We start from the raw sequence: 27,222 nt of genomic DNA, 5'->3' as shown, positions 1-27,222 counted from the left end.
CTGATGCTCTTATGCATCGTAGAGCCAGCATTTTAAGACACTAAGTAGAACTACCTCTCCACTGTCTAGAAGAATACTCCATAGTCCAGTTTCCTGCCAACTATCACTCCCATTTCTCTGAACTCTTCTCCCTGCCCACAGTACTTCAACTGAACTGGTTTTTCTTCAAACACTCACCCTAAGCCTTTTCTAGTCCAGGCTTCGAACTCGCTATTCCTTCTGCCCACAGTTTTCAGTGGCTGGCTAGTTCCACTTCTTACCCTTAAATTGGCTAAAGTGCTACTCCTCAGAATTCCAGGTTACTCACTGTAAAACAGTGTCCTAGCAACCACTCCTTAATTTTCTAACAGTCCCATTTCTGTTTCCACAGCACTTGTTACACCATGAAAGTCTCTTTTACTTCAGGTGTCAGCATCCTTGAAATATACACCTGGGGCATCATAGGCCTGTTCCTTTATCCCATCTAAACTCATCAAGCCAGACACAAGGTAAATGATCAGTAACACTGGTGGAATGATTTGTGAATGACTAGATGGATGACAAACACAGTTACAGGTGTTAGAAGTCACTTGAAAAGACAGGCAGTAGTGGTGCTCTCCACAGTGTATCAGTACCTCCTATATGGTAGGCAATAATATTCTTTGGAAGGGAAGAGACAGTGATGAAAAAAAAGGGAGGAGTCTGCTGGTTTTACTATGGTGATTCACCACAAAAAGAAAAGGATTTGGGGAAAAGTAGCAACAGTAGCACAGTGGATAAAAATCACTAGAGTCTGATGTCAAACCTTGGTTTGAAGTCAAGTTTTTGGTACTTCTATTTATACAGTAACGGTAACATTTACTACGGTGCTTGGCATACAGGGAAATCAATCTGAGAGATAAGCTCTCTTAAAGCAATAAAATCTTGTACAAATGTTCTCAATTATGCCACTGTGTGACAGAATCAGCATTAGCTGAGAGTGCTTTTTCTTAAAGAAACTGAGGAATAGCTCTTAATCCCTGCCTAAGACTCAACAGGGACAGGACCCCTGATACCAATCTCATCTTCACGCACACACTTCTGCCCTGGCCTCTGACTTGACAAAGGTCAAAGTTTCTTCTTACCTGAAGAGTTTTCCCTGAAGGTCTTCTATACCAGTCATGGCAATAGTTCCTCCCTGCCAGCAGACAGAGATAATATAATTGAGTGTACGACAGTATTCTAAAAAGGCCACTGCTGGCTCACACTCCTCAGCAGACTCTCCCATTTAACCAAGCAGTGTCATAACTCTGAGGAGTAGTCTGCTAGGCAGAGAAGACCTTCAAGGAGCCAGATGTCACTGGCAAACATGCTTATCTTAACCACACCACAGCCAAATGTCTCATCTGCCTAATCCCAAACTCCTGTCTTCCAAAGACCATCCTAAAAGCAAACCTGTGCCACTGCAATGTATTTGGGAAGTGCAAGCAGGAGAACGGTGCCAAGTGTGTTACTGTACTCACCTGTCACTTATATTTACAGTAACTGCATGCTTTTCCCATTTCTTTACCTCTTCAGTTCTAAAACCTAGGTCAGGCCAGTGTTTCCAAAACTTTCTCAATTATAAAATCACCCAGAATATAAGAAAATACTAGTATGGGGAAATACTCAGAAGGAATCAAGGAGGATACAAAAGAGTAATCTTTTAGTTTCAGAAGAGACATTCTAACACCGGGCCTAACAGCGAAAGGCAAGAGGAAGGAGCCCAGAGGAACAGCTATCTTTTCTTTGCTTCACTATACTTTTCTCGAGTAGCCATACATTTTTAAAGTAATAGCACCAGACTCCTAAAGCTTCTAATAATCAGGTAAAAATCTACACTTCCAACGTCCTTTATTTGTTAGTCTCCTGCTCCCAGAAGGTTCCCCATATTGATGACATCCAAAGAGCATAACATTTTATAATCCAAACTCAAGTGATCCTCCTGCCTCAGACTTCTAAGTAACTGGGACAACAAAAGTGCTTGATGAAAACTACTATTTTTTAAATTTAAAATGTCCTTGCTCATTTTTTCACGCAGAAGTTTAATAAACTATCTCTAAGCCAAAGCTAACGCTTAATTGTTAAAGTTTCTGCTATGCCTAACCATCAGTTCCAGAGCACACAAACAAACTAACAGCCATGAACAGACAGTACAAACACATTCAAAGATTAAGTCTTGCTTCTTTCCCTACCACAGGAAGTCAGCACCTCCTTAAACATGTTGTGTACCAGGCTTAACTGGGGGCCCACTCTCTGCCAAGGAGTTCTCTACTGACCCCAATTCTGCCAGCCTATCAGGATAATTTTTCCAATGTCCAAACAAGGTATACCATACTATTCCCTGACCCCTTCCCGCCCTGCAACTTTCAGTTTCCTCCTACTTCTGACTATTTAAACTGATGCATTCTCCTTGACAGGCAACATTCAGCTAACTGGCCTTTACACGCTTCTATAATAGATTGTTAACAACACCTCCAAAGTCAGAATCTGACAGGTTATAATTCTAACCACTTTTACATAGCTTCTAACAATACTGAATTACTTGGCAAGATCCTCTCTGAACTTAATCCTAAGATGCACTGCAATCATTTTTTTATAGTCCCTTAATACTTTTTCCCAAAGATTTACTATCCATTTCCTTCTAGAATAAGGATTTCTAACCAGCGCAGAGCCCGCCTACACTGAGAAACTACACAGTACTATACATCATCACCTGACCACATCACTTCAGCTTTGTGAACTAGAATTGCTGAGTCCCATGGTACAACAAATTGTTCAGTTTACTCACTGCATGAAGTATTCTCCTACTTCCTCAGCCCTAACACCTAGTCTTCTGCCAAGCCAACTTAATGCTATCCTCTACTGCCTCACTTCACACCCATTTACAGCAGCTAATACCATCAAAAGCCAGTGTCCAGGTTTCCACTGTCACTTCCTCCCACATCACACCACACATTCAAGAATAAACCAAGGCAGCCCTTCTGCCTCTGACGATGCTTCCTTTCTATTCCCATGCCTCTTGTCCTCCAGTTATCTAGCACATAGTGAATGCACCATCTTTCTGGATGGGTATATTTGAACTTAAATGAAAGAGAAATAATATAAATATCTAATTTCTACAATGACCTCATTTTTTCCTGAACAATATGAGCCTCCACTGAGGAGGTTCAAGCCTAGGCATTTCTAAGCAAGAGATAGGCTTTCATCTTTGGGTGAAGGATCAAAGTTCTTTCCGTCTGAACATAGACAAAAGGTGCAGCAAAGACCATCAGACTACCAAACTAGTCTCTTGGGCTTCTATAGCACAGTGCAGTGCCTGCTTTGGCTCTACCGATCCTGTTGTCTATTCTGCCCTTGATCCAGAACCCTAGCTAGATTCATTCGGGGCTCACTCTCCATGCTATTTTCCTCTGTCTTAGTCCCCTAATAGTCAAAGCACCTGCTTAAATGCTGTAAGCAGTCTGCTTGGTATCATCCTAGCCAATTTTAGAAGTCTAAACTCTAACCCAGAACATCATAATGTGGGAAATTATTTATGTTGCACATATGCATTTGGATCCCTAAGCTGTAAAATTGATTTGTCTTATAACAGGTATTAATGGCAGAATGAGAAACAGCCCCAAATAGTATTTCAAAAGAGAAATAAAAATACCATGTAAAGTCACACGGCTTCCATAAAAGCCAGTTTTTTTTTTTTGAGCCAAAAATTAATCAGCCACTTATTCTAAAAGTTAATAATATAGTTAATCACAAATGACCAATGCAAGTCATCATCATCATGAGGTTGAGGGTTCTATTTCAATGGACAATCTTCTCACAATCCTAAGGCTCTTCCCTTCCCCTCATGCCACGCAAGTTTCCAATTTAACTATATAATTCAATTACCCTCAGAACACCTCTAATGATAAAATTGTCACATATTGAGAATTTTAACCAAATAACTAAAAAAACAAACAAACAAAAAAACCTTTAACCCTCTAACTAGTGAACAGGAAATTTACATTATCTCCATCTGCTTGAGTATAGAAATTATGGCCAAGATCTGGAACAGCAGACAAGACAGCACAAGGAACAGAGCCAACTGCTACGCCACTCCTAAAGACTACCTGTACAATGTTAAAGTTTCACACAATGAAAAAATAAATCATAGTTACCTCAGAGCAAGATTTTGCTTGCTTAGAAACCAAACTTCCATTATTTTCAGAAGACTTGCGTTTTACAGCTCCAATTCTTGTGGAATTGCCTACAACATAGAACAGTGGGTTAAGTAGGCTTCCTTCTTTCTTGTGTGGAGAAAGAGGAGGAAGAAGAAAGGTTAATCAATGTGTCTTACCACATGTCACAAAGTTATCGTGTACAACTTCAACATGAATCAGTGCTGGGTCAACAATTTTCAGTGCTGGAATCTTAAAAAATAAAACAGACACTGGAAAACTTTTAAATGTTGAGAACAATACTTAAATTAACACAACAAACACAGCAACAGGACACCATACAAATAACGTTTTACAATTGTAATGCCTTTTATTTCTAACTGTAACATTTTATTAAAAGAAAGGAAGGAAGGAAGGAAGGAAGGAAGGAAGGAAGGAAGGAAGGGCTTAGCATCAAGAACATAGCTGCTCTGTACAGTATCCTGCCCTGTAAGACAATATCAATTTTCATTGCTTTTACCTCCTCACAGTTGACTTGAAGAGTTTTTGATGTTGGGTTTCCATTTACAACAGTTGCTGAAAACCACTGAGTAGTTGGATCCAAGCTATAAATTTTCACTTCTGAACCAACAAGGTTCTTGTCACCTTAAAAAAAAAAAAAAAGAGAAAGAAAAAAGTTCCATTCAGTCTCTTAGGAGCGGCAATATATTTACCCTATCATATTCTATGGGACTAAGACATACCATACAGTTCATCAAAACTGTGCTTATTATCTTCTGTAGTTTTAGAATAATCTAATGCAGGAACCCAAGAGAACTGCTAAGGTTAAAAACAAAACAAACAAAAACCCAGAGCAAAAGCTTATGGCTATGAAGCCGACTGAGAAACTACTAACAGTGAATAGAAGGGAAAAAATTTAAGGCTAAAAAAAAAAAGGCTTTAAAGCCAAGCACGATAGGGCATGCCTGTGATCTCAGCACTTGGGGAGGCAGAGGCAAGGGATCGCTTGTGAGCTCGAAACCAGCCTGATCTACGAAACAAATCCAGAATAGCCAAGGATACACAGAGAGACAGTCTCAAAAAACAAACAAACAAAAAGGTTTTGAGACACCTTTTTGTATGTAGTATGGTTTTTTATGTAGCTCTGGCTGTCTCGGAATTCCCTATGTAGACCAGGCAGGCCTCTAACTCAGAGATCTGCCTGCCTTGCCTACCAAGTGCTGGGATTAAAACACATGCAAAACCACTGCCTAGCTCCCAAATGTCCTATCAACTTCATATAACAAAATATCCAAACACAGCAGGTAAGTGCCACCTCTGAATTCTCAAAGTCCCAGGGGCTTTAGCATAATAAATCTGTTGGTCACATAACATCATACAGAAAAAAAAATTTTTTTTAAATTTGAATTAAAAAGAAATTTCTAATCTCCAAAATAAGTTTCCCCCCCACCTCCCAAAAAAGTTTCTTTCAATGAAAAGTAAGTAAAAATTCTAAATCTTAGCTTCTTATAGGTCCATCACTGGCTAACTCACAAACTGTCAATATCAGATCATCAACACACCTTGTAAAAGATGGCTTTCATCCAAATGTTTTACGATCAAAGCTTGAAATTCTTTACTGACTGTCTGATTATCAGTAAGGGAAAGGCGAAGACTGTTTACGTCCTGTAAAATTGAAGACCGAGAGAGTTGTTTATGAAAGTTAGGAGTTGGATGTTTCAATTGGTTTCATCAGATTAGTTAAATAGCATTTACTACCCATTTTGATTATACCAAACCACTGCAACTCCAGTAAACTTAATAGGTCAAAAAGTCACAAACCACTAAACAATTACAAGTACTCCAAAAACTAAAGTTAAATCACCCAAGGTAGGAGCATGAGATGAACTACAAGTTGGGCTGGAGAAGATGGCTCAGGGGTTTTAAAACCACTTGCTGCTCTTCCACTCAAGTTTGGTTTCCAGAACCCATGTTAGGCAGCTCTTAGCTCCAGCTCCAGGGAATCCAATGCTCTCTTCTGGCCTTCAAGGGCACCCACACAGATGGCATACACTCATACAGATAAAATTAATCCATTTTCAAAAGATACACTTGGGAGTCAGCACGACATAATTTGGGTATAAAAATAATATACCAATCAGACTGCCTAATCCAAATTAAAAAAAAAAAAAAAAAAAAGACTTTAACCCAAACCATGTGGATAGGGGAAAACCCCAAAAATATAAGACAGAAACATACTGTCAGTTCACTGAAATTGTTTTTAAGCTTATTTCACATAAACTCATTTAACTTAACTAGTATTCTAAACACATTTCTCTTGTTATAAAAGGTGGAGGGACACACAGAAAATCTGAATGAATAGGCTAAGACTCCAGAGGAGGCCTCTTCTGAGACACTCCATTCTTGGCAGTAGCTTCGCTGTTGGCACTATCCCAGTTCCCTGGCGTTAGGTGCATACTCGGTTATGATAAATTTATACAGAAATTGGATAGAAAAAACACCTGCCAAACCCAACTTCTAATGGGAAAAAAAGTGCTATACACAGAGCTCTCCAGTAGCAGGCCTTCAGACTTTTCCCTGTGACTTGGTAGCCAAGAATGGCTCACTATTTCTCCCACATGAAACAACTAGTCTCAGAGTAAGGGACTATGCTAGGAAAAAATGCATTTCTTTGGTCAAGTAACATCAGAGGCTCCATATATGCTCAGAGTCAATCCTAAACACTCATATATATGTTTTTTTCCTTAATGAATTTATTGCTATGACAATTAAGACGATTCTCCATTTCCCACTCCAGAATGAAGTGAGTTATGAACAAAATGCTGCTCTGGGCTCTGCACTGAAACAGGCTAACTCTAATCTACGAAGGAGGGTTTCAGGGCTCAACACACCCAGCAGTCAGCTCAAAAGATCATCATACCCAATGTCAAGGCAGACTGACAGTTCCAATTCCAACTTCTCTGCATGTCAAAGGATTTTCCAGGTGCAATCTACATTACTGTAGACCAAACGCACCACAAGGTACTCACGCCCTCCAACATGGAGTTTTACAGAGAAGCGCCTAGCTATAAGATGATGCCCTGAAGAAATAAACTTTAACCATTCTTCAACAAAAAGTAACAAATATACATTTATCCCCTTCAGCTAATTATATGTTGACATAAACATGTAGTTACATTCTCAATGATAACTCATAGTGCATTTTTCCTAAGAATAAATAAAGACTTAGAATCTGGATTTTCCTGTATTAAGAAACAGAACTAAGAATTCTACTTTCACTGAAAAGCTAGGACACATGAAAGATGTAAATTCTGAAAGCAATGCCCACAAGTAAAAACTATTATTATTCAGAAAGTAAAACATCCTGATCACGAAAATTCCCAGAACCTTACTTACGGGCAAGTCAGTCTTCCTTTTATAGCAGGAAAAAAAATCCCTCGATCCTCCCTAACACACACAGCTACCCTGCATCTCAAAGTAACTCAGGAACAAGCAGGTTCCCATTCCAATACTTAAAACACTACACAGTACATTCATTATCAGCCTCATTTTCCAGGACACAGAAGTAAGGTGAGACACAGCAGAGAGAAAAGCAGTGCTCTAGGGCTTTCCAATATAGGCCTAGCAATCCTATTGACCACTGATGCCAAAATGCCTGTTAGCAAACAGAGAGATTTAACAAATTTTCAAGAACAAAGAGACCCCGAAACACAAAGCAGAAGTGAAAAGGAGAGATTAATAAAGCTTAATAAAACATATCTATCTAAAAGAAGAACATTTTACGAAGACACGAGTATTCTTAAAGTAGTGATCCCTCCCTTCTAACAAATGCTTAACAATCACCTATGAACAAGATCCAAGAGCTTAATTGTTATAAAAATGAGCTTTGCACACTGACTGGACACACTGTGATTACTGTTGATAATGAGAAGTGATTACCAAATTGCTAAGAACATGACTGCTCTGAGAAGAAATAGAGGGGTCTTATGAACCTCTTAAGTCACACTTTCATCAAATGATCAATATGCAACAATTTTATTTTCTATATGTACGTTCAAAAAAAATTTTACTTAGTATATATTGCCGATCCATTAACTACCTAATGTACATTTCCTTCTTCAATGCTTTCTTGTACCAAACATCACTGTAACATTTAGGGGCACTTAAATAATGAAATTGTTAAAAAAAAAAAAAGATGACGGAGAAGGAGGATGAAGAAAGCAAGCAAGCAAACAAGAAGCAAAGAAGGGAGAGATGGAGCAGGAGAAAAAAAAGCATCACTAAGCTGCGCAACAATTTTTTTGGGGGGTTTGGTTTTTCAAGACAGGGTTTCTCTGTGTAGCCTTGGACGTCTTGGACTCGCTTGTAGAGCAGGCTCGCCTCGAACTCCCAGATATCTGGCCGCCTTGTGCCTCCTGAGTGCTGGGATTACCTGCTATGTCACTGCACCCAGCTTTTTTCTTTTTTCTACCAAAGGTGAAATAAAAATGCAGAAGACCACCTCCCTGTGTGACTTCAGCTGGGACTGGCATTAAAAAACTGAAAACTGTTGCTCTGTGCAGGACTCCACGGGGCTATAAACAAGTAGCAATTGGGGGTTATAGCTACATCTGAGCAAATAGACAAACCCACAAGCTAAGACTCATGAGTAAGGATTACATGTATGTTTACCTATATAAACAGTAACTTTGGAAAATCACTTTCGTATCACCTATACTTTTCTAGACCACACAACACATCAACAATGTGATACTGCTGTCCTTTTAATTCCAAAGGGACAGCACAAATCCACAAGCTAAAACTAAGAGACTTTATACAAGAAATAACTTTCATAAGTTTTTCCCTAGTAGGCATCTGAACAAGGGCAATGAATATTTTACTTTTCTCATTAAAAAAAAAAAAAAACTTCCACTTGTATGCTAAATACCATTCCTATGGATTACCTGTATAGGCTTCAAAAGGTCTTTGGAAACAAATACACTTTGTTGATCTCCAAGGAACCGAATAGAAGTTATGGATCCCAAGCCAGCTTTGTCTAGCAGAGATTTGTACATCTAAAAACAAAAACAAAACAAAACAAAAAAACTGTTAAGAAGTCATTGTAACTGCTATCAACATCATTCTGGAAACAGGAATTGGCAATTTTCCACACATGAAGGAAGTGGCAAAGCCATTAAGCTTTTATTTATTACAAGGATTTCCTAACATTTGTGCTGCCACCAGATTGCAATATTTATTTAAACACAGTAATTTAAACCAGAGATACATTTGGAAATTATTAACACACAGGTCTACAGATACATGATTTCATAAAAACTTACGTGGGGAAAAAAAAAAAAAGAGTCTACATGTTTTTCTGAGAGACAGGGTAATTTTTTTTTAAGAGCTAGAAAAAAATACAAAGGGTGAAATACAACCATAGTCTTATAGGCTCAAACATCTACAGTGGCTTTTCACTTAGAGACAAAATCTGAACTTTTGCTAGCACCCTACACAATCTTGACAGTTTTCCTTCTGCTGCCCAGCTCCTCCAACTACTCCATACCTGACTCTTCCTCCTCCAAGGTCTAGCTTGTATCCCATAAAGTCTAGCCTGTCCTCTCCAAATCCACAGATTACTTTTACTCCATAATAATAATACGGGTAAAACAAAATCCTATACGGGTTTACAGACTCTTTAAAACTCCAACATATTCTGACTCCCTCTTCCTCCTCCCACTCCCACCTCATGTCCTCCCTCTTTCTTTATTAATGGTCACTGAGTCCAGTCAGTGTTGCCTGTTAGAATGTACTCGCCATCAGCAGTAAACTCCCAATTTTCTTCTCATGTTGACATTCTGAACAAAGATCTGTGTGAGTGCATGTCTGCGACCTTCTACCTTGTGACCCTGACATTACTTCCATCTCGATTTCTAAGTGAAGAAAATAATGTCTACAAAGTCATGGGACCTACCTAGAGCCACAGAGCTCCTAACAGGGCAGGCAGAAGATCCTGAGTGCTTTTCTAACTCTTCCAACCTTGTCACACACATGACACTACTGTTTCAAAGGGACATTACATTTCACTTGTTTCACTCAAAATGGATTAAATGTTCTCTACTTCAGTTCAATGAAAACACAAGGTCTACTTACTATTGCAGGCCACTGAATAACTCGCTCAGGAATTTCAGGCGATTTCCGTTCTGCCAGAACCAAGTTATGCTCTACTAAAAACGCTCTTCTCAGAAGACTGTAGACATCTATCCATCTTCTCTTCCTCCAAGACTCCCCATCAAACTCCACACACACCTAAACACAAGAGTAAACTGAAGCTCTATGCTTTTATTTTCCTGCTTGAATGCAGGATGCTTGTTTCTACCAGGTATGCCATCTCTATTTCATGGCCTACAATATTAATGATAATCATACATGGTGAAGCTTTGGCTCCCAGACTACTTTGGGATGCAAAAAGTCCAGAGCACTTGGGTTAGTGGCCTCAAGATAACCTCTGAAAAGACCAGACTCAAAGAACCCCCAACTAGAAGGGTTTTATATATGCTAATTAGAGCATGATCTTGGGGAGCTAGAAGGAATTTAAAACCTAGAAAGAATACTTATCACTCTGCATTGTAATTGTGTCAGCACGAAAAGTGGGTTTAAGAGCACTCTTCTACCACCACAATCCACCTTTAGTTCCCCGTATCACAAGAACTTAGCACAAGCCTAATATATACAGCCCCTCTTCAACATCCCTTTCAACTAACCTGGAAAATTCACCTCAGAGTTAGAAGCCTAAAATTTATTTGTTCACTAATAGAGAAATATCCCTAAAGGTTTGTTGTTGTCTTGGGTGTTTTCCAGTGCTGAGGAAGAACCTCAGGCAAGTCCTCCATCACTAAGCTACGTCCACAGTTTCCTTTATCAATGTTAAACTATTTTTGAAAGTTGTAATGCCTTACACTTCTGACATGCAGGATACACCTGAGAACCTTAAGGCTGTAACTACTGCTACAATTCGCATAAAGACAAAGCATCAGGACAAAGCAAAAATATATAAACAAAATGAAAAATATCCACAATTCCAAAGCAGGTATATTAGTAACCCTGAGTCAGGAATTGTTTATAAAATCTTAAAGGTTATTAAAATGTGCTAAAAACACTCTGTATTTCCCTAAGGCAATTCATCTAGATCTTTAATCTTCAACAGATTTCAATGAACTCATGTAATATGCAATGCAGAAGATCAATTATTTTTATTTAAAATCCTTCCTCCTACAAGCCACCTTCTCACTTTGAAGGTCAAGGATTAATCTTTCATCTATAGAATCTGCTCATGACTTCTCCTCCACTCATCTGCTAGAAGCTAGAGAACCCTTTCTTTGAAGCTTTCCTTTACCAGAATCAACACCTGTCATGGCGGATGGAATGAAAACATCTGTACCTTCTGTTCTTAACTCACATGCACAGCTGGCTATTTGAGGAAGACTAACACATAAACTCTAACAGGTCAAAGTCTGTCTGCTTTTGCTTACCATCATGTATCACTGGAGCACAATTTCTAATCATTAACCAAATTATTAAAATGAATAAACCAACAATTTTTCTCTGAACTGGCCTGTCTTGTTTCCCTTATCCACTCAGAAAGCTACGTATAGACTTAGTGCTCTTTAGAAATCACTAAGACTGTAGGCTAAAGAGATGGCTCAGCAGTAATGAGGACTTGCTCTTTTGATAAAGGACTTAGGTTTGGTTCCCAGCACCCAAACAGTGGTACACAACTTTTAACATCAACTTCATATGCAAAGACTGCCATGTTTTCCTGCTTCCTAGTCAGAGAATCTGTTCAAATCAGCCTTAGGCTTAAGCCAGCTTTCAGTGGCATGTTTGTTTTTGTTTTTCCCTCTGTATCAGAAAAAGGAATAACAAAGATAACCATAAACAAAAGTACAGAATTAGAGATCTGGGCTTGACTCCCAGCTCTGATAAAGCTTTGTTAGAATGATTTTTACATGAGCAAAATCAATGTAAGAATAAAAGAAAACCCACTAACCTAAATCCCAAGAACCCATTATTTTGTACATTGTATAGTAACAGAGGACTAGGGAGTCTGATGTATTAGCATGAAGACCTGATTTTATATTCCCAGCACCCACAAAAAGCTGCACATGGGAGCATGTGCCCATCATTTGGTGCTGGGGAAGAGAGAGGGAGATCTGGAGGTTAGCAGTAAACAGTCTTTAGACAGCAAGTTCCAGACTCAGTGAGAAGTAGGGTAGACAGGGATAAGCATGACACTCAACATCCACCACCTCTGCTCTCTACCTCACGTGCACACATATGATTACCACATATACACATCCTCAAAAGAAAAATACACCGCTTAAAAAAAAACTTTAAGTCCTAATTTAATTCTAAGAATCTTATTTTACTAGCTTCAAAACAAAAATTGTTAACCTATATCTCACTGAATTTATGAAGTATTTCTGGCAGGACTTTTTTTTGTTTGTTTTCTGATTTTTCAGTGTGTTTTTTTGTTTGTTTTGGTTTTGGATTTTTTGGAGGCAGGGTCTTACTACGTAGCCCTTGCAGGCCTAAAAATCAATTGTGTTTAAGGCTAACCTTAAACTCAAGAGACTTGCCTGCCTCTGCTTCCCAAGTAATGGTATTAAAGTTATGTGACACTGAGCCCAGTTTAAGACTCCGCGATAACTTTGTCAGACCACCTGTTACGACTGGCAATCCCCAACATAACTACAGTATCTGTCTATTTTCACAAAGAACAGGAGAAGGATTTCCTTTAAAATGTCAGTGGCTTCCCAAACCCTAACTAATATCACAATTATTATCTATTATCCACTATTTGAAGCTTCAGATAACCTAATTAAAAAATCAGACAAGAACTCTCTCAAATTTGAAGCACTTTAGGAAAACAAAAAACAAAAACAAAAAAACCTTCGCTACTGAAAACTGTCCAAGTTTTTAACACTGCAAAATGATAGCAACATCTATGAACTTCAACTCCTAAAACCACACAACCATTTTAAAAAGAGAAAAAAAAAAAAAAAAAGTAAAAACCTTTCTAATATTTTATAATTTTTTTTGTTGGGCTTCATTTATAGCTATCCTGGGGCATATGCCAAAGGCTGGACACATACACGTGACTTTAAAGTATTAGGTTGTGTTTGGCCAATATTCATATTAGCTTTGGCTTAAAAAAAGATGACATACAAAATATATACTGTAATCTAAAACTTATGAGCTTTCCTCAACATTTTTTAGTTTCCTATCAAAACCATGTATGTCTTTTAGAAGCTAGGGCTTCAGCTCAGTGGAAGCTTGCATAGCATGCCTGAAGTCCTGAGTTAAAAGTCCGGAATAGTGACGTAGAACGCAAGGAGGGATCAGGAGCTCAAGGTCTCCCTCAGATACAAATTAAGACATGAGACCTGTCTCAAGCTATCAAATGTAAGAGAACTCCTCTCAAGATGATCTGCCATATTTCTATCAGAGGGTACTCATATTCAAAGATAACTGAAGTAACTCATGCAAGTTTATGAACGGATCAAATTATCTGGTTTCCATTGTGTTCTTCCCAAGGACATACAGAGATGTTATTTATGCCTAACTATGGTTCACTACCTATCCTTTCCAAATCTGCTTTGCTTTGAATAGAGTATTTATAAGGGGTACCTATTAGTCTATCAAATATCCTGATCAGATTTTGGATAATTCCAAATACTTCAAGCTAGTTTTTCTCCCAACAGTAAAGTCTCTATGTCACATGGAGTTATGTTACATCCAATCAAGCTTTTCTCCAAACCTAACAATTTTGACTTAAACTCATCTCACCTGAGTCTTTACAAAAAAAAAAAAAAGGTTTCCAAGAATAGGAATGAAGAGAATGACATGGTTAGTATAGTTTTGATTATGCAGTAACTCTACACCTAGCTCTCCAATGCTCAGAGCACTAGTAGTTTCACCACTCCAAAAATTAAAATAATAATCCAGCATGTGTGCGCATATATTTATGTACGGAATGCTACTCAAAAATCCTACAACTTAACATTCAATTTTAAGGGGTAAACAGTGTTTTACTGCATTGTACTGTTTCCAATTTTACATAGCTTCACTGGCAGCAGAATTCATAATTTTCCAATTCTAATGGTATGGAGGACAGAAAGCACCCAACTGCTGACAGTAATAAGAAATGGTATACACTACTTACTTGCTAAAGATAGCCAAAGAAAGGAGCAGAAAACTCAAGAAAGCAGATCTAAAGGAAGCTAAAGATCTACATAGGCAAGGCCATTCCCAACATGCGTATGCATCCTTCACCCTGGAGTAGAAACAGCAGGGTAAGATAAAACAAGCCCTTAAAACTAGGAAACGGCTACTACCTCATCAGTAAGTTATTTCTGTTCCCCGATAAGAAAGAAAATGATCACCTCAATCCTTCATTTATTCATCCAAGTATTTGAATACACACTAACTGCCAAGCAAAGTTCCAGGTGTTAGACACACAGAAGCATGCAAGATAAAGTTCCCTAACCCTATTCTAGCTGAATATTAAAGCCTACTGAGGTCTGGAGAGAAGAGAAAGCAAGTTTTTTAACTTCTTTAAATCTCAAATTTACTACGTTAAAAAAAAAATGTGTCTTACCAAATGTATCTTGCAAAGGTTTAAAATGGCACTTGCCACATGACCATTTAACAATGACTTACTTCAACAATGTCTTCACTTTAACTTCAAAACCCACTACTACACAGACTGCTTTTCTAACCTTTAAAATCCCATGTTAAGTCTTTTTCTAGATGAACAATGTTAAGCAGCCACCTTCTTGTTAGCCTTCCTTCAACTGCAAGTCTAGAAACTCTAGTATTTGCACTAATAGTAAATGGACAGTTGCATACAACTTGAAACTTCCTTGTATTTAGCCTTGTCATCCCACCACCAAGACACCCCCCTAACCCTAACTATCCCTAAGTCTAGATGTAAACATCGTCCAAATCATTTGGTTCTTGCTTTAATATCACTAGGCATAACCTGGCTCTAGAGTTTTAAGATACATTTTTGTTAAACACAACATGCCCTCTAACTTTAATTCCTTTTGCTATTCAACTAGGGAATGTGCACCTTCCAGAAGTTGTAAAAGTTTCTCAGTAAGGCAAAATCCATCCGAACAATAATGTTCCTGAACTTAAGTCCCAGAAGTCGCACTGCCAAACATGGATTCAAGTCCTCCCATCATTAGTCAGTAGCTAAGTAAGACAGCCTGGGCCAAAACCTTGTCTGAAATGAAGCTCCTTCTCAAAGGCTTCTCCAATAATCCTGAGGACTCATCATGGTGTGGCATGCACTGTCCTGTGTTCAAAGGAAGCATCTCAGAAATCAATTATTTAACTGACAATGGCTAAAACTCGCTTACTTTTGAGTAGTTTTCAAAAGGGCAAAAGCATAATGAAGTAAAGATTGCAAAGCATGTACATTACTCAGGGCGTAAACATCTCCTGCTCTGACAAGCTTCCTGCAAGTTATCACCACTTTGGAGCCTTTGTTAGGAATCTTTTCTACACAAGGAGCCTTTGTTGGCACAATGGCTTCCTCACTGGTTGTTTCCATTTTATCTTTTCACACCAATACTTGTATCAGAGAGGAGTCACTTCTTTCAAAAGATCTAACTAAAAAGGTTCCAGACTGACATTCACATTAAAAATACATTTACTGGTCACACTGGTTCCATTTCTCTCCTTCCTCCCAAACACCCTGTATGGGACAGCTCCACCCAAGGCCTCCACATATGGTCATATCCACACCAACCCAGGCTCACTGACAAACAGGAACCCACTCCTGCCTCACCATTCAGCAGCAATAATACTCACCACCCTAACCAGCCAAACAGAGCTAAGCTCCTCCCTCAAATAAACACAACGAAGCTCCTCCTCCTACAGTCATACATTTCCAAGTTGTAAAGTTTAAAAAGTTGAGTGAAGAAATAAAGAGGAACACCTGCACCTCAAATCTTTTTTGACAGCACTTCCAAGCTAGCACTCGATAATTAACGACTACAAACGCGGTTCCCTTCTAAACAATACTCTTCCCGGTGGGGACATAGTCCCAGTGGAACCCAGCGCCTGCATCATGTCTGAACAATCCTAAACCCCATTATTAATCTCAGGCTCCTGGATCTCTAGGCCAAACACACCCTGACACTACACACCATTTCAAAAACTTCCAAGGTCTAGATTTCTGCACCTTCAGATCGCATTCCAACTTTCTAGTGGGCCATTTCAGAAAAGGGAGGGAGGGGAGATTGACTGTCGCGTTACCAAGGTAACTGAAAACCCTGTGACTCCCCAGCCCCCGGGAGATGTTTTTTTGTTTGTTTGTTTAGGGATTTTGTGTTGTTCGGGGGTTTTATTTATTTATTTTTACCTTCAGGTCTTTCTTGGTAACGTCAGTGTGAGAAACAGCTCGAATGGTACCCGACAGCCAGGGCCACTCTGCAACGCGCTCCAAGTCCCAGCTGTCGTGTCCGCCGCTGCTGCCTTCGGCTGCGGACAGACTGAGGAATCGCTTCCCCACCAATACTGGCCAACTTTCTCCGAGCGTGAGCACCATGGTTTCCACGCCAGCAGGAAGGGCTCCTCCCTGCAAAGGCACAAAAACAAAACGCGATGGGGGCCGGCCGAGGTCGGAGGCGGCCCGAAGCGACGAGCGCCGACGGGGACCGGTGGAGTGACACCCCCGCGGACGGACCCCGCACCCCAAGCTGCCACTCGGGCCTTCCCACTCCCGGCCCTCCCCCGCCGCAAACGCCGACCCGAGCGCCGCGTGACCCCGTCGCCCCAACAACTTTCGCTTTTTCAAACCTCTCCAAGCCGGACGCCGAGGGAGAGGAGGAGGACCGAGCCGCAGCGCCGGCGCTCCGCCTAAGTGCCCGTCCCCGCGCCCGGCAGAGAAGAGGCTCCCGCACTCCGGAGGGCCCGTCCCGGAGGCCGGTCCCCGCCCCGGGCGGCCTCGGAGCCGCCGTGGGCTAGCTCGCGACTCGCCACTCGCCGCGCCCCCGCCCCCCGCTTCCGGGCCGCCGACTCGGGCGCACCCCCGTCCGGCCTGCGCCCCGAATCGAGGCGCCGCGGCGGCCGCCCGCGCGATCCCGTCACCTTCCTCCCTCGGGCTCCCGCAGCCGAGGCCGGCGGCGCGCTTACCCCGCCTCCCGCCTCCCTGAGTCACCCGCGACGGCGGCAACAGAGCCCAGCCGCCCAGCCGACTCCAGCTCTGACTTGGTTCAAGAGCTCTCTCTCACAAGACACGCACAACCTCCCGGGCCCGCCCCCTCGGAGCCGCTGCCGCCGTCCATTGGCTGAGCCGCGGTGGCTGGGCGGGGCGCTCGAGGAAACCGTCCGTCTCTATTGGCTAGAGCGAAGAGGGCGGGGCGAGGGAAAAAAAACAATTCCTTGGCTGCCTCCTCCCTTCCTCCCCCCCACCGACTCGAGGCCGACCCCCTTTAGAGCGCGCAAAACGCAGTCGGAGATCCCTCCGCCGCGGCCCCATTCTTCCATTTGTTGCCTCGCGCTACGCAAAAAAGTCCCGCCGACTTGGTTATCGACTTTGAGGCCAGACAGAAAATTGCACAGCTCAAAGATAAGACGGAATGGGGGGCCCCAGGGCCAAGAGCGCCCACTGGACTGCGCTTCGAGCGCGGAGGCTGTCGACCGAAGCGGGACCCTCCACGAGGCGGAAGAATCTCACGGGAAAGGGGCGGGGGCGGTACACAGCCTGCGGGGGAGGGACGGCCCTGGGACGTGCGGTTTCAGGCGTACGCAGCTAGGGGGAGGAGCGACTGGGCTCGGGAGCCGGTGCGCACGCGCCGGGAGGGGCGGGCCCTGGAGCTGGGGCTGATGGGTGAAATGGCCGCTGGAGGCGCAGGCGCACGTGGTGCCGATCGCGAACCTCTAGGTCCGCCATTTTGAAGGATGAATGAAGAAAGGCATGGAGTTACTGGAAAACGATGTTCATTGACTCTAGAGGCAAACATTCTGTTCAATACTATGAGGGGTGCAGTTTTTAAGAAAAAAAAAGTAAAGTAAATATAAGATGTTCTGAGACTTAACAGAGAAATTGGAAAAAGTAGATGGAGTTGATGATAAAAGTGATAATGGAAGAGAAGGTGACATTGAAGGACAAAGGAGAGAAAAGATGATTATGTGTTTTGGACCAAAGGAATGAATATTGCTTGAATGAAGAAACGGAATGACTAATTGAATACTTCTTTATGAAGCCTGGTGCTTGACCTAGCATTACATTTAATCCTTACTATAAAATGAGTAGAAAGTTACTATTTTACAAATGTGAAAATAGGAAATCAGGAAAAGGTCAAAAATGTATTAGGGAATGAATACATAAAGCAAATCAGTGTCAGATGTTCATTTTAAAATTATTTGAACTGAATACATAACATTAGAATGTTAAAGCTTAAATAACGCTGAAGAATTAACTAAGTTGGATTTATGATATTTGGGACCATTAAGAGGTGGAAAATGGAATGAAGAAACCTGCCCACTTTAACAAAAGGCAGAGATGGGAACAAGAAAAAAACAAAAGAAGAAGAAAGTATAGTAAAAAAAATTTAAATGACAGAAATAAGTCTATTTGAATTTACAATAAATATAAATGGGTTAATTTTATTCATAAACATGGAAGAGTATTTAGTATTTAAAAAGGATAAAATTTGACACAAAACTGCAGCATAAGAAGCTTGAAGCTATTAGGGTAAGTTATTCTTTCTTTCTTTCTTTCTTTATTTCTTTCTTTCTGTCTTCCCACTACTAGATCAAGTTCAGGGCCTTGAGCTTGCTAGGAAAGTACCACTGAGCTATATCCATAACCCTTGGGAAGTCTGCTTTACTGCAGAGGTCTAACATACTACATGGTTTTTCGAAGTAGATATGATCAGAATAATTTATCTTTATTAAGTGTTATATATATAAAACTTAAACACATTAGAATGGGTATCAAGCTAATCCCTATAGGAGATGTGGAAGACAGAAAACTCTCCCAGAGATCTTCACAGAACCTGTGAACATATACCACTTCACACAAAGAAGGCTTTGTGGGTGTGGTTGAGGATTTTGAGATAAGATTATTTTGATATAATTACAAGGTTCTTATTCAAATGCAGAACGAATTTAAAAGATATGAGGCTAGAGACAGGGACACACACAGAGAGATACATACACACACAGACACAGAATAGAAATTCAGACAGCCTCTAGAAGGTGGAAGAAGCAGAAGACAAACTCTTGAACTCTCCACTGGGGACACAGCACTGCCAACACTTTTGTTTTAGAGCCTCTGCACTGTGAGATAACAAATGTGTGGTGGAAGCTAATAGGGGTGGAGAGTAGCTGTGAGAGACCAAAGAATTAAATTTTAGTGGGTTTTTTTTGGGGGGGGGATTATTGAATTAAAGTTGCCAGGCAGGAATCCCCCTGCTTTGGGTGTGCTAGGAGGGACCAGACACTTTAAATCAACCACCTAGCCTGAGCACAAGGCTTTCTGCTCTCAACTGCTGTGGCAGTGAGGGTGTATGAGCCTGAACTATAACTTGTAATAAAAAGATCCTCATGTGTTTTGCAATGGACTCGACTCCTGGTGGTCTTTTGGGGCCTCACGAATCAGGTACATGATACTTGGTGGCTCATCCAGGATCCCCAAGACTTCCCAGGAACCCCTGAACTGGAGGATCAGAACCCTGGGTAAACACTTTTGTCTTGGCCAAGTTCTGTATTTTTGAGCCCTCAAGGTGGTATACAGTGGGTGGCAAGGGAGTGGTTGCATCATAGTACACCAGTTGACAAGCTGGCAGACCACGGCCACGGGGAATCTGGGAGATGTCCCAGATCCTGGTGGGGACAGGGCTCCACAATTGCACTGTGAGGGACATGGGGTCCCAAGTCTATTTGATAGGCCTAGAAAGTGTGTTTCTCCCACAGAGACAAGAAGTGCTGCCAACATACTAGTTTCAAGTTCTTACCCACTTGCCTGACGGAATCTGTTGTCTGTCTTTGTGTTTGTCTGGCTGGCTGGTTGTGGTGACTGTTGTCATTTCTTTGGACAGGACTTGGATGATGTATAACATGGAACAGACTCTTCTAAACCCCTAGACTTAATTCTTGCCCAGTCAGGGAGAACCCACCTGCCAATCGGAGAGGTTTTTGGTGGATGAGGAATCCCACCAGTTATTCTCCTCTCTGTGCTGCTTTTGGCTTCCATGGCAGGGAAGCCATGACAGGAATCTGTGAGTCTGAGCTTTTGGGTCCACTTCTGTTTCCTGTCACTGAATGGCTACTTTGTCCGTGCTTGTCTTTCTATTTTGTTCCTTGTGTTTGTATGTCTTTGTATTGGACTGTGACAGACACTATGGGGACAGACTTCCTCTAATCCATCCCCATTCCTTCCAACCCCTCCACCCATGTGACGTTCCCCCTCTCCTCATTGGTGGCAGGCATGGGATGGAATGTGAGGTTGGGGCCAGGGATGAAATTATTGAGACTGCACCTGGCCAGCTAGAAGCTGCCAACCCCCGAGCGCATTTTCTTCACGACAGCAGAGAGAATATCAACTGGTCTGATGGAATGACCGGCTGCCATCAGGCCACCATTTCATGCTAGTATAATTGGGTGGAATCCAATTTCAGGGCAGGCCACCCCTATGGAACAGGGCAGAGGGCCTATTGAGAGATGGGCCACTGTCCCTTTGGTTTCTCTTTCCTCTTCCTTTCTTTTGCATTCATTGTACTGATACATTGTTTTCTTATGTTGTTCTTTTATGGCTTTGTTTGTTTATGATGGTCTCAGTAGGCAGGTGACCAAACATCTGTGCACCGTAATGAATTTGCCTGCCCCTTTCTCCCAGCGCTGTAAGCTGAGGTACCTCTGTTCACTGGGGAGGGACAGATGGAGAACTCCCAAGAGCAGGGTGGGCTGTGCCAGCTTGCCCAGGCTGATGGAACAAACTGCTTGACATTACAGCTGGATTGAGTAAGAAAAGTTTTGTTTGTCTGTTTAAATGTATATATGGCCATTACATATTTTTTTACTGATCTTAAATGGTTAATATGCTCTGTTTGTCTTGGTTGTAGATTAACAGTTATTGGATATGTTTAAAGGTTAAATTCAAACTCTTGTTTAGAACATATATGTGTGCATATGTGTTTGTAAGATCTATAGAAGCGCAGATGTTTTTAAATAGCAACCGTGTGGCTTGCCATGCAATGTGATGTGCATTCTTGTGATGTGCACTCTGCCATCTTGAAATTGCCACATGGCGTGAGGCAAAGCAAAGGAAAAGAAAAATTTACAGAACCTCTTAGTTGTAATGAATTTTGTTTATCATCGGTATTTCCTTTTAGACTAAGAAGACAAGTCTCATTTTAAATGGGGATTGGTTTTAGAGATTGGACTGTTTGCACTGGTAAAATTGGGTTTTAAAAATTGGTTTTGACTTTTAAAATTATGGTTATGCTTTGTGATTTCACTCCTAAAAAGGGTACTTTATTTTGATATTGCAAAAGCAGGTTTTGGAAAATGTTTAAATGTTTAAGGCTGTGAAACATTTTAAAGTTTATCAGGCATTTAAAATAATGACCTTGGGTAGTCTAACAAAGAACTTGGAACCATTTCTCAACCCTTTTGGGGAGGACAAAGGACCTTGGTATTTATTTTATTAATTTTACCAAGTGAAACCAAGCCATACTGTTTGAGTCAATTGAGAAAACTGAAGTTTTTACAGTGTATCATGTCAGGATGGTTAAAAAAAAACAAAAAAACAAAACAACATGGAATGATGAAAAGGATTTTGATGAAAGTTTTTATGTTGTCTGAAAAGCAGGAGAGAAAACAAGAGACTGGGATAGTAAAGATAAGAAAAGGAAAGAATAGCTTGTCTAAAGTAAAAATGTCTGATTAAACCAGAAGAATGAAGCTAGGAACCTGAAGGTATACAGAATGTTATAGAAGGTCAGAGTATATATAGAAAGCCAGAGGGCCTACAAACAGTATTTGCTTTGGTTTTTCATGCCTGCAAATATGATTTGAGAAAGAACTGTAAAATATGTTGTTCTTAATTTAAAAGGCTAGTGATTCTTCAGTGCAAAATGGTTTCTTATGCTCTTCAAAGGGGAAAGAGGACTGCAGCTCCATGTTAGCCCAGGGTTATACTGACAATCAATTCAAATCATTATTAACCATTATATAAAATATATGCTTGACTGCCAGTTCCTGAGTGGACAGATTGATGCTATTTCTTTTTGGCTGATAGGTTTGGTATGGCCAGAATAGTTCAAATACTATTGTTTAAAGTTGTTCTATACTGTTCTGTTATGCAGTTGGTACTAAAACTTATATTTGATTACAATGTTAGCACGTTTGGGTACAGAAACTGTAAATGCCCCACAGTGCTTGCTATACCATGGGAGATAGCAATACCATCAGCAATGCCTAATGGCTATTTTTTTTAAATTGCCAGTCATGGCCTGTAGCAGCACATGGCTAGCCACCATGTTGGTTCAGGGATAAAGAAGGTGGACCTGTGGTTTTGCCACCATTTTTGTTAAGGGTGGCCAGCTGTGTTCAGTTCTCTGTTTAGTGCTAAGTGAAACTTGTGTCCTTTAAGCTTTTTGCTGTTCAGTTTTAATGTAATGTGGTAGGATCAACAAGATTTGCTGCCTCTCTATAATTTAAAGTTTTGCTTTGATTTTAGTTCAGATATTAAAATTATGATTTTAAAGTTATGCTAATGCCTGCAGTTGGTTAACAAGATTGAGCTTTACCTAGTCTCTTTGTTTATGTTTTCAAGATTAGCAGATGATAAAGATAGACAAAGAGTAACTCATATGCTGGCCCTCAAGCTTGTCAGAGATCTGATGAATATGGCATTTTAACATTTGTAAGCTCATTATGACAGAGTCCCAAAATCCTGGCATTAGCCCTCCAAGGTCTCCAAGAAGATTTGGACTCTGGATTGTGGTATGCTAACCACTGAACAAGACTGCCCCAACTGGCCCACCACTAGGGCCCAGCTTAAACTGTGGACAAAGCTTTGGACACCTGGCGAGTCATTATTTCACTTTGCTGAAGGCAAGGTGAGGTTATCTCTCATGTTCTCTTTTTCTGCAAAAACAGTCTCTCATCATCTGTGCCTGATGGCTAGACTGCCTCTGCTGATGCCACAAGACCACAGGAGCCAGGGACAACTGCCTAGGTGGTCGTCACTGTCATTTTGATTGGCACATTTATTTGGCTTATAATTTATCCTTCTCAGGTCTCTGATTACATTGATGACTAAGCTAAGCTAATGATAGTTTTGGAGCTAAAGAGCAGACAGTTAGATCCACTGTTAGTTCATTGGTCAATTCATTAGCTAGTAAGAACTACTAGGTACTAGATCTCTTATTTAGAAAGGCAAAGAGATTTGCCTTGCTCACAGGCTTCATGTTAATTGCCTGTGTCTTACAGGTGAATACCTGGATAGAAAGATATAAAGTGTATGTTAGGTCTGAGGATATAAAAGTTAAGTTATGAGAATATAAAAAAAGTATTGTTTAAGGGTCTAGGAAAATGTTTCAAAGTTGGTAAATCCAAGGAAAATGGGAGGGTCAAGTAGATGTTTTAAAGTATATGAATATAAGTTGTAATGATATAAGAAAGTAATTTAAGGCGTATTGAAAATGGGAGATATTTCAGATTTCTCCCTCCTCTCTGCTATTGTTGTGCTTATGTTATTATAAGATTTCAAAAGTTCAGAGTTATGACATTGATCAGTAGAGTTTTGATAAGTTGATGGAACACTGACTGCTTATTATTCAATCACAAGCTTGAGATTTTAATTTCTTTTTGGTTTTCTTCTGGAAATAGACTTACAGGTGCTCTCATCATGCTAAAAGCATTTGTCTAATGTGTATATCTGACCCAAAAGCCATAGCTCTTATTGGATCTTTTTTTTTTACTTTTATTAATTACACTTTATTCATTTTGTATCCCCCCATAAGCCCCTTCTTACTGGATCTTAATGGCACGAGTTTACTTCTGCTGTCTTGTAGACACCTGTTACCTGCTTTTTCTAAAGTATGGATCTCAAAACGATGGTAATTCTAATATACTTCCTTTTGTAAACTAAAATTCATGAGTTTCAGGAAATCAAAAAGTCAGAAGACCTGGATCTGGCAAAGTTCAAATGGACCCCAGATGAATTTTCCCCTTGGTCCTGGGATTCTTCACTTTCCCCATTTACTAGACAAAATTTAACTTCTGTCTCTAGTCTGAATCTGTCTTAGCAGGTTTTCATCTGGGTGACTCTATTCAGAGATCAGCTATGGACTGCAAACTAAGATCTGGACTTGCTGGAAGCTGACATGATTACTTCCTGCCTCTTCAGGTGGATCAACTAACAAGATTCCTCTGAGGACTGTCCCATTGCCCAGCCTTTGGCTGGCATTTCAGCTTTCCAAGCCCCTGATGCCAATGGTCCTATTGTTAGAACTGAAGCAGTTTCAGAAGAAGAGACCTTTGCCCAAAATGCCACCTAACAGGCTGAAATGCTAAGTTAAAAGGGGCTCCCTGACATTACCTATTATTTTGGGGACCTGCTCAGCTGGAGAAGGAACTGGTATTGTAGCACTGGATGTATAAAGCTGGAATTATAACAGATATCAAAGGCAGATATTAATAAAGATATTCAATGCCTTGAGAACTCAATCACCCATTTAGAAAAGAATGTTGATTACCTGGTAGAAGTAATGTTACAAAACAGAAGGGGCTCAGAGCTGTTGTTTTTACAGCAGGATGAGCTATGTGCAGCCCTTAGAAAGAAATGTTGTTTTTATGGAAACCAGTCAGGAATGATTAGGAAATCCTTAGCAAAAAATAACAAAAAGTCTGGAGAAACACTGGAAAGAGAAGATTCCAGAAGATGGTTTAAATCCTGGTATAATAGTTCTCCTTGGTTTACTACCTTATATCCACACTGATGGGTCCCCTACTCATTTTGATTTTTATCTTTGGACCTTGTATTTTAAATTGCTTGAATGCTTGAGAGTGATACAGTAATGGCACTCAGATCCCATTGTGGAAAGGTAAATCCGGAGGACTCCAGGAGTCATATCTGGAAGACCCAAGATTGGGTCTTCAAATGATCATGGTAAGGGGGGAATGAAAGACCAAAGAATTAAAAATTAGTTTTTTTGGGGGGAGTATTGAATTAAAGTTTAAAGCACAAGCCTGAACAAAGGACAGCCAGGTAGAGACATGTTCAGCCAACTGTGGGGAAGAACCAGCCATACTGCATTCTTTCCTGCCCACTAGAGATACAGTTGCTAGGAAACCAGCCTCTCCCCTAGGACAGCCAAACAAGGGAAGCCAGACCATTAATGGTTTGGGGGCCATCCTATAGTCAATCAGTTCAAAATGCAACATTTCCTTTTGTGTTTTGAGCAATAGGTGTTTGCCAGGCAGGAATCTCCCTGCTTTGGGTGTGCTGAAAGGGACCAGACACTTTAAATCAACCACCTAGCCTAAGCACAAGGCTCTCTGCTCTCAACTGCTATGGCAATGAGGGTGTATGAGCCTGAACTATAGCTTGTAATAAAAAGATCCTCATGTGTTTTGCAATGGATTTGACTCCTGGTGGTCTTTTGGGGTGTTGCAAATTGGGCACAACAACTGAATCTTTTCTAGATTTCTCTCAAGATAATTCTGATACTGTATCTTGCTGTGGAAATGTGAGGGCCTAAGCTTGGGTCACCACATAAATGCTGGATGGGCATGGAGGCCTGCCTGCCATTCCAGGTTTTGGAGGGTAGAGACAAGAATGCCCAGAGTAAACTATATTGGCAAGCAAAAGGTTCAACCGAGAGACCCTGCTTCAATGAATAGGTGGAGAGTGATCAAGGAAGACACCCATGGTAGCCACAGGGTGGCTCCATATGAGCATACTCATGCGTATACACCCTCATCTCCACAACAGGTGCACCCACAAACATACACATGTGCAAAAAAAAAAAAAAAAATTAAACATTGCTGAGCATAATGGCTCATGCCTGTAAGTCAGCTTGGATAACTAGTGAGATTCAACTCACAAATTAAAAAAAAAAAAATCATAAATTGTTGTTATATGCAATAAAAATGGACTTTTCCTTCCTGGCATAATTTAGAACTTATTGAATCTTCAAAATACCATTATAGGGTGGGTGTACTTATTCCTGCATTTCTGTTGAGAATTTTGAGGCAAAGAAACAACTCTTCCAAAGAAGGACGCAAGGAAGTGAGTTTGTCTTCAAAGCCAGTGCCCTAACTGCCCCTAACCACTCCAGGCTGAGTAGCCAGGTAAAAGCTGCCTGTCTCTCCACACATCAGACAGCTGCAGCTGCTTTGAGGCCTTGCTGGGGTTGAGGGGCCTCCTGGAAGGCACAGTGGATTGCTGGAATTCGGCTGACAACTGCTGAGAATCACAGCATCATCTCCCTGGGATTAGCCTTCAAAGGGCTCCCACAGAGAACTGAAGCTGAGGGCAGAGGACCTGTGTCCTACCTTTTCCTTTCTGTGTGCACCCGGGCCTCCTCTCACCTGAATTTTTTTTTTCTACATTGGTACTGACTATGTTTTTGTTCTTTGAATTATTTCAAACTGTACTATTTTATTTATTTACCTTTATTTTAATGTGCGTATGTGTGCCTGTGGTGTGTGTGTGTGTGTGTGTGTGTGTTTGTCAGAGGACAAGTACAGGCATCAGGTCTTTCTGTCCACCATGTGAGTCCTAAGGATTACACTCATGTTTTCAGGAATGGCAGCTTACCTGTTGAGTAAGTAAATGGACTGTTGCCCGTCCATTGCTTTCCTTTAAATCCTTGCAAACAATCCCCAGGGACCCACCCAGCTGTGGGATTCCAAATGTGAGCCCTCTGGCTTTTTAATGTGAGTTCTGGCAATCAAATTCAGGTCTTTATGATCAAAAGGCAAGCACTTTACCTACTGAACTCCAGCACTTTTGTTTGTTTGTTTGTTGTTTGTTTTTTCGAGACAGGGTTTCTCTGTG

General features: G+C 40.8%; 1 protein-coding gene across 3 annotated transcripts in view; it reads right to left on the bottom strand.

The window, feature by feature from the left end:
- Kdm3a (lysine demethylase 3A) overlaps nucleotides 1–17,472 on the bottom strand; it is a 41,591-nt gene extending 24,119 nt beyond the window's left edge. Inside the window, exons 1-8 of one of the 3 annotated variants that reach the window (XM_021660866.2) lie at nucleotides 17,340–17,472; nucleotides 16,567–16,782; nucleotides 10,287–10,442; nucleotides 9,098–9,208; nucleotides 5,717–5,819; nucleotides 4,675–4,799; nucleotides 4,334–4,406; nucleotides 4,155–4,243 (exon numbers count right to left, since the gene is read on the bottom strand). In XM_021660866.2, coding sequence (XP_021516541.1) covers nucleotides 4,155–4,243; nucleotides 4,334–4,406; nucleotides 4,675–4,799; nucleotides 5,717–5,819; nucleotides 9,098–9,208; nucleotides 10,287–10,442; nucleotides 16,567–16,752 — 843 coding nt within the window. In that variant the 5' untranslated portion in view covers nucleotides 16,753–16,782; nucleotides 17,340–17,472. Of the gene's footprint in view, nucleotides 1–1,103; nucleotides 1,157–4,154; nucleotides 4,244–4,333; nucleotides 4,407–4,674; nucleotides 4,800–5,716; nucleotides 5,820–9,097; nucleotides 9,209–10,286; nucleotides 10,443–16,566; nucleotides 16,783–17,003; nucleotides 17,225–17,339 lie in introns of those variants that run through there. The other 2 variants (XM_021660867.2, XM_060383552.1) reach the window with 2 other exon arrangements.
- Between the last annotated feature and the right edge of the window lie 9,750 nt (nucleotides 17,473–27,222).

This window comes from Meriones unguiculatus, chromosome 5, assembly GCF_030254825.1.
Source record: "Meriones unguiculatus strain TT.TT164.6M chromosome 5, Bangor_MerUng_6.1, whole genome shotgun sequence".
NCBI lineage: Eukaryota > Metazoa > Chordata > Mammalia > Rodentia > Muridae > Meriones > Meriones unguiculatus.
This window is presented reverse-complemented; position numbering and strand designations above follow the sequence as displayed.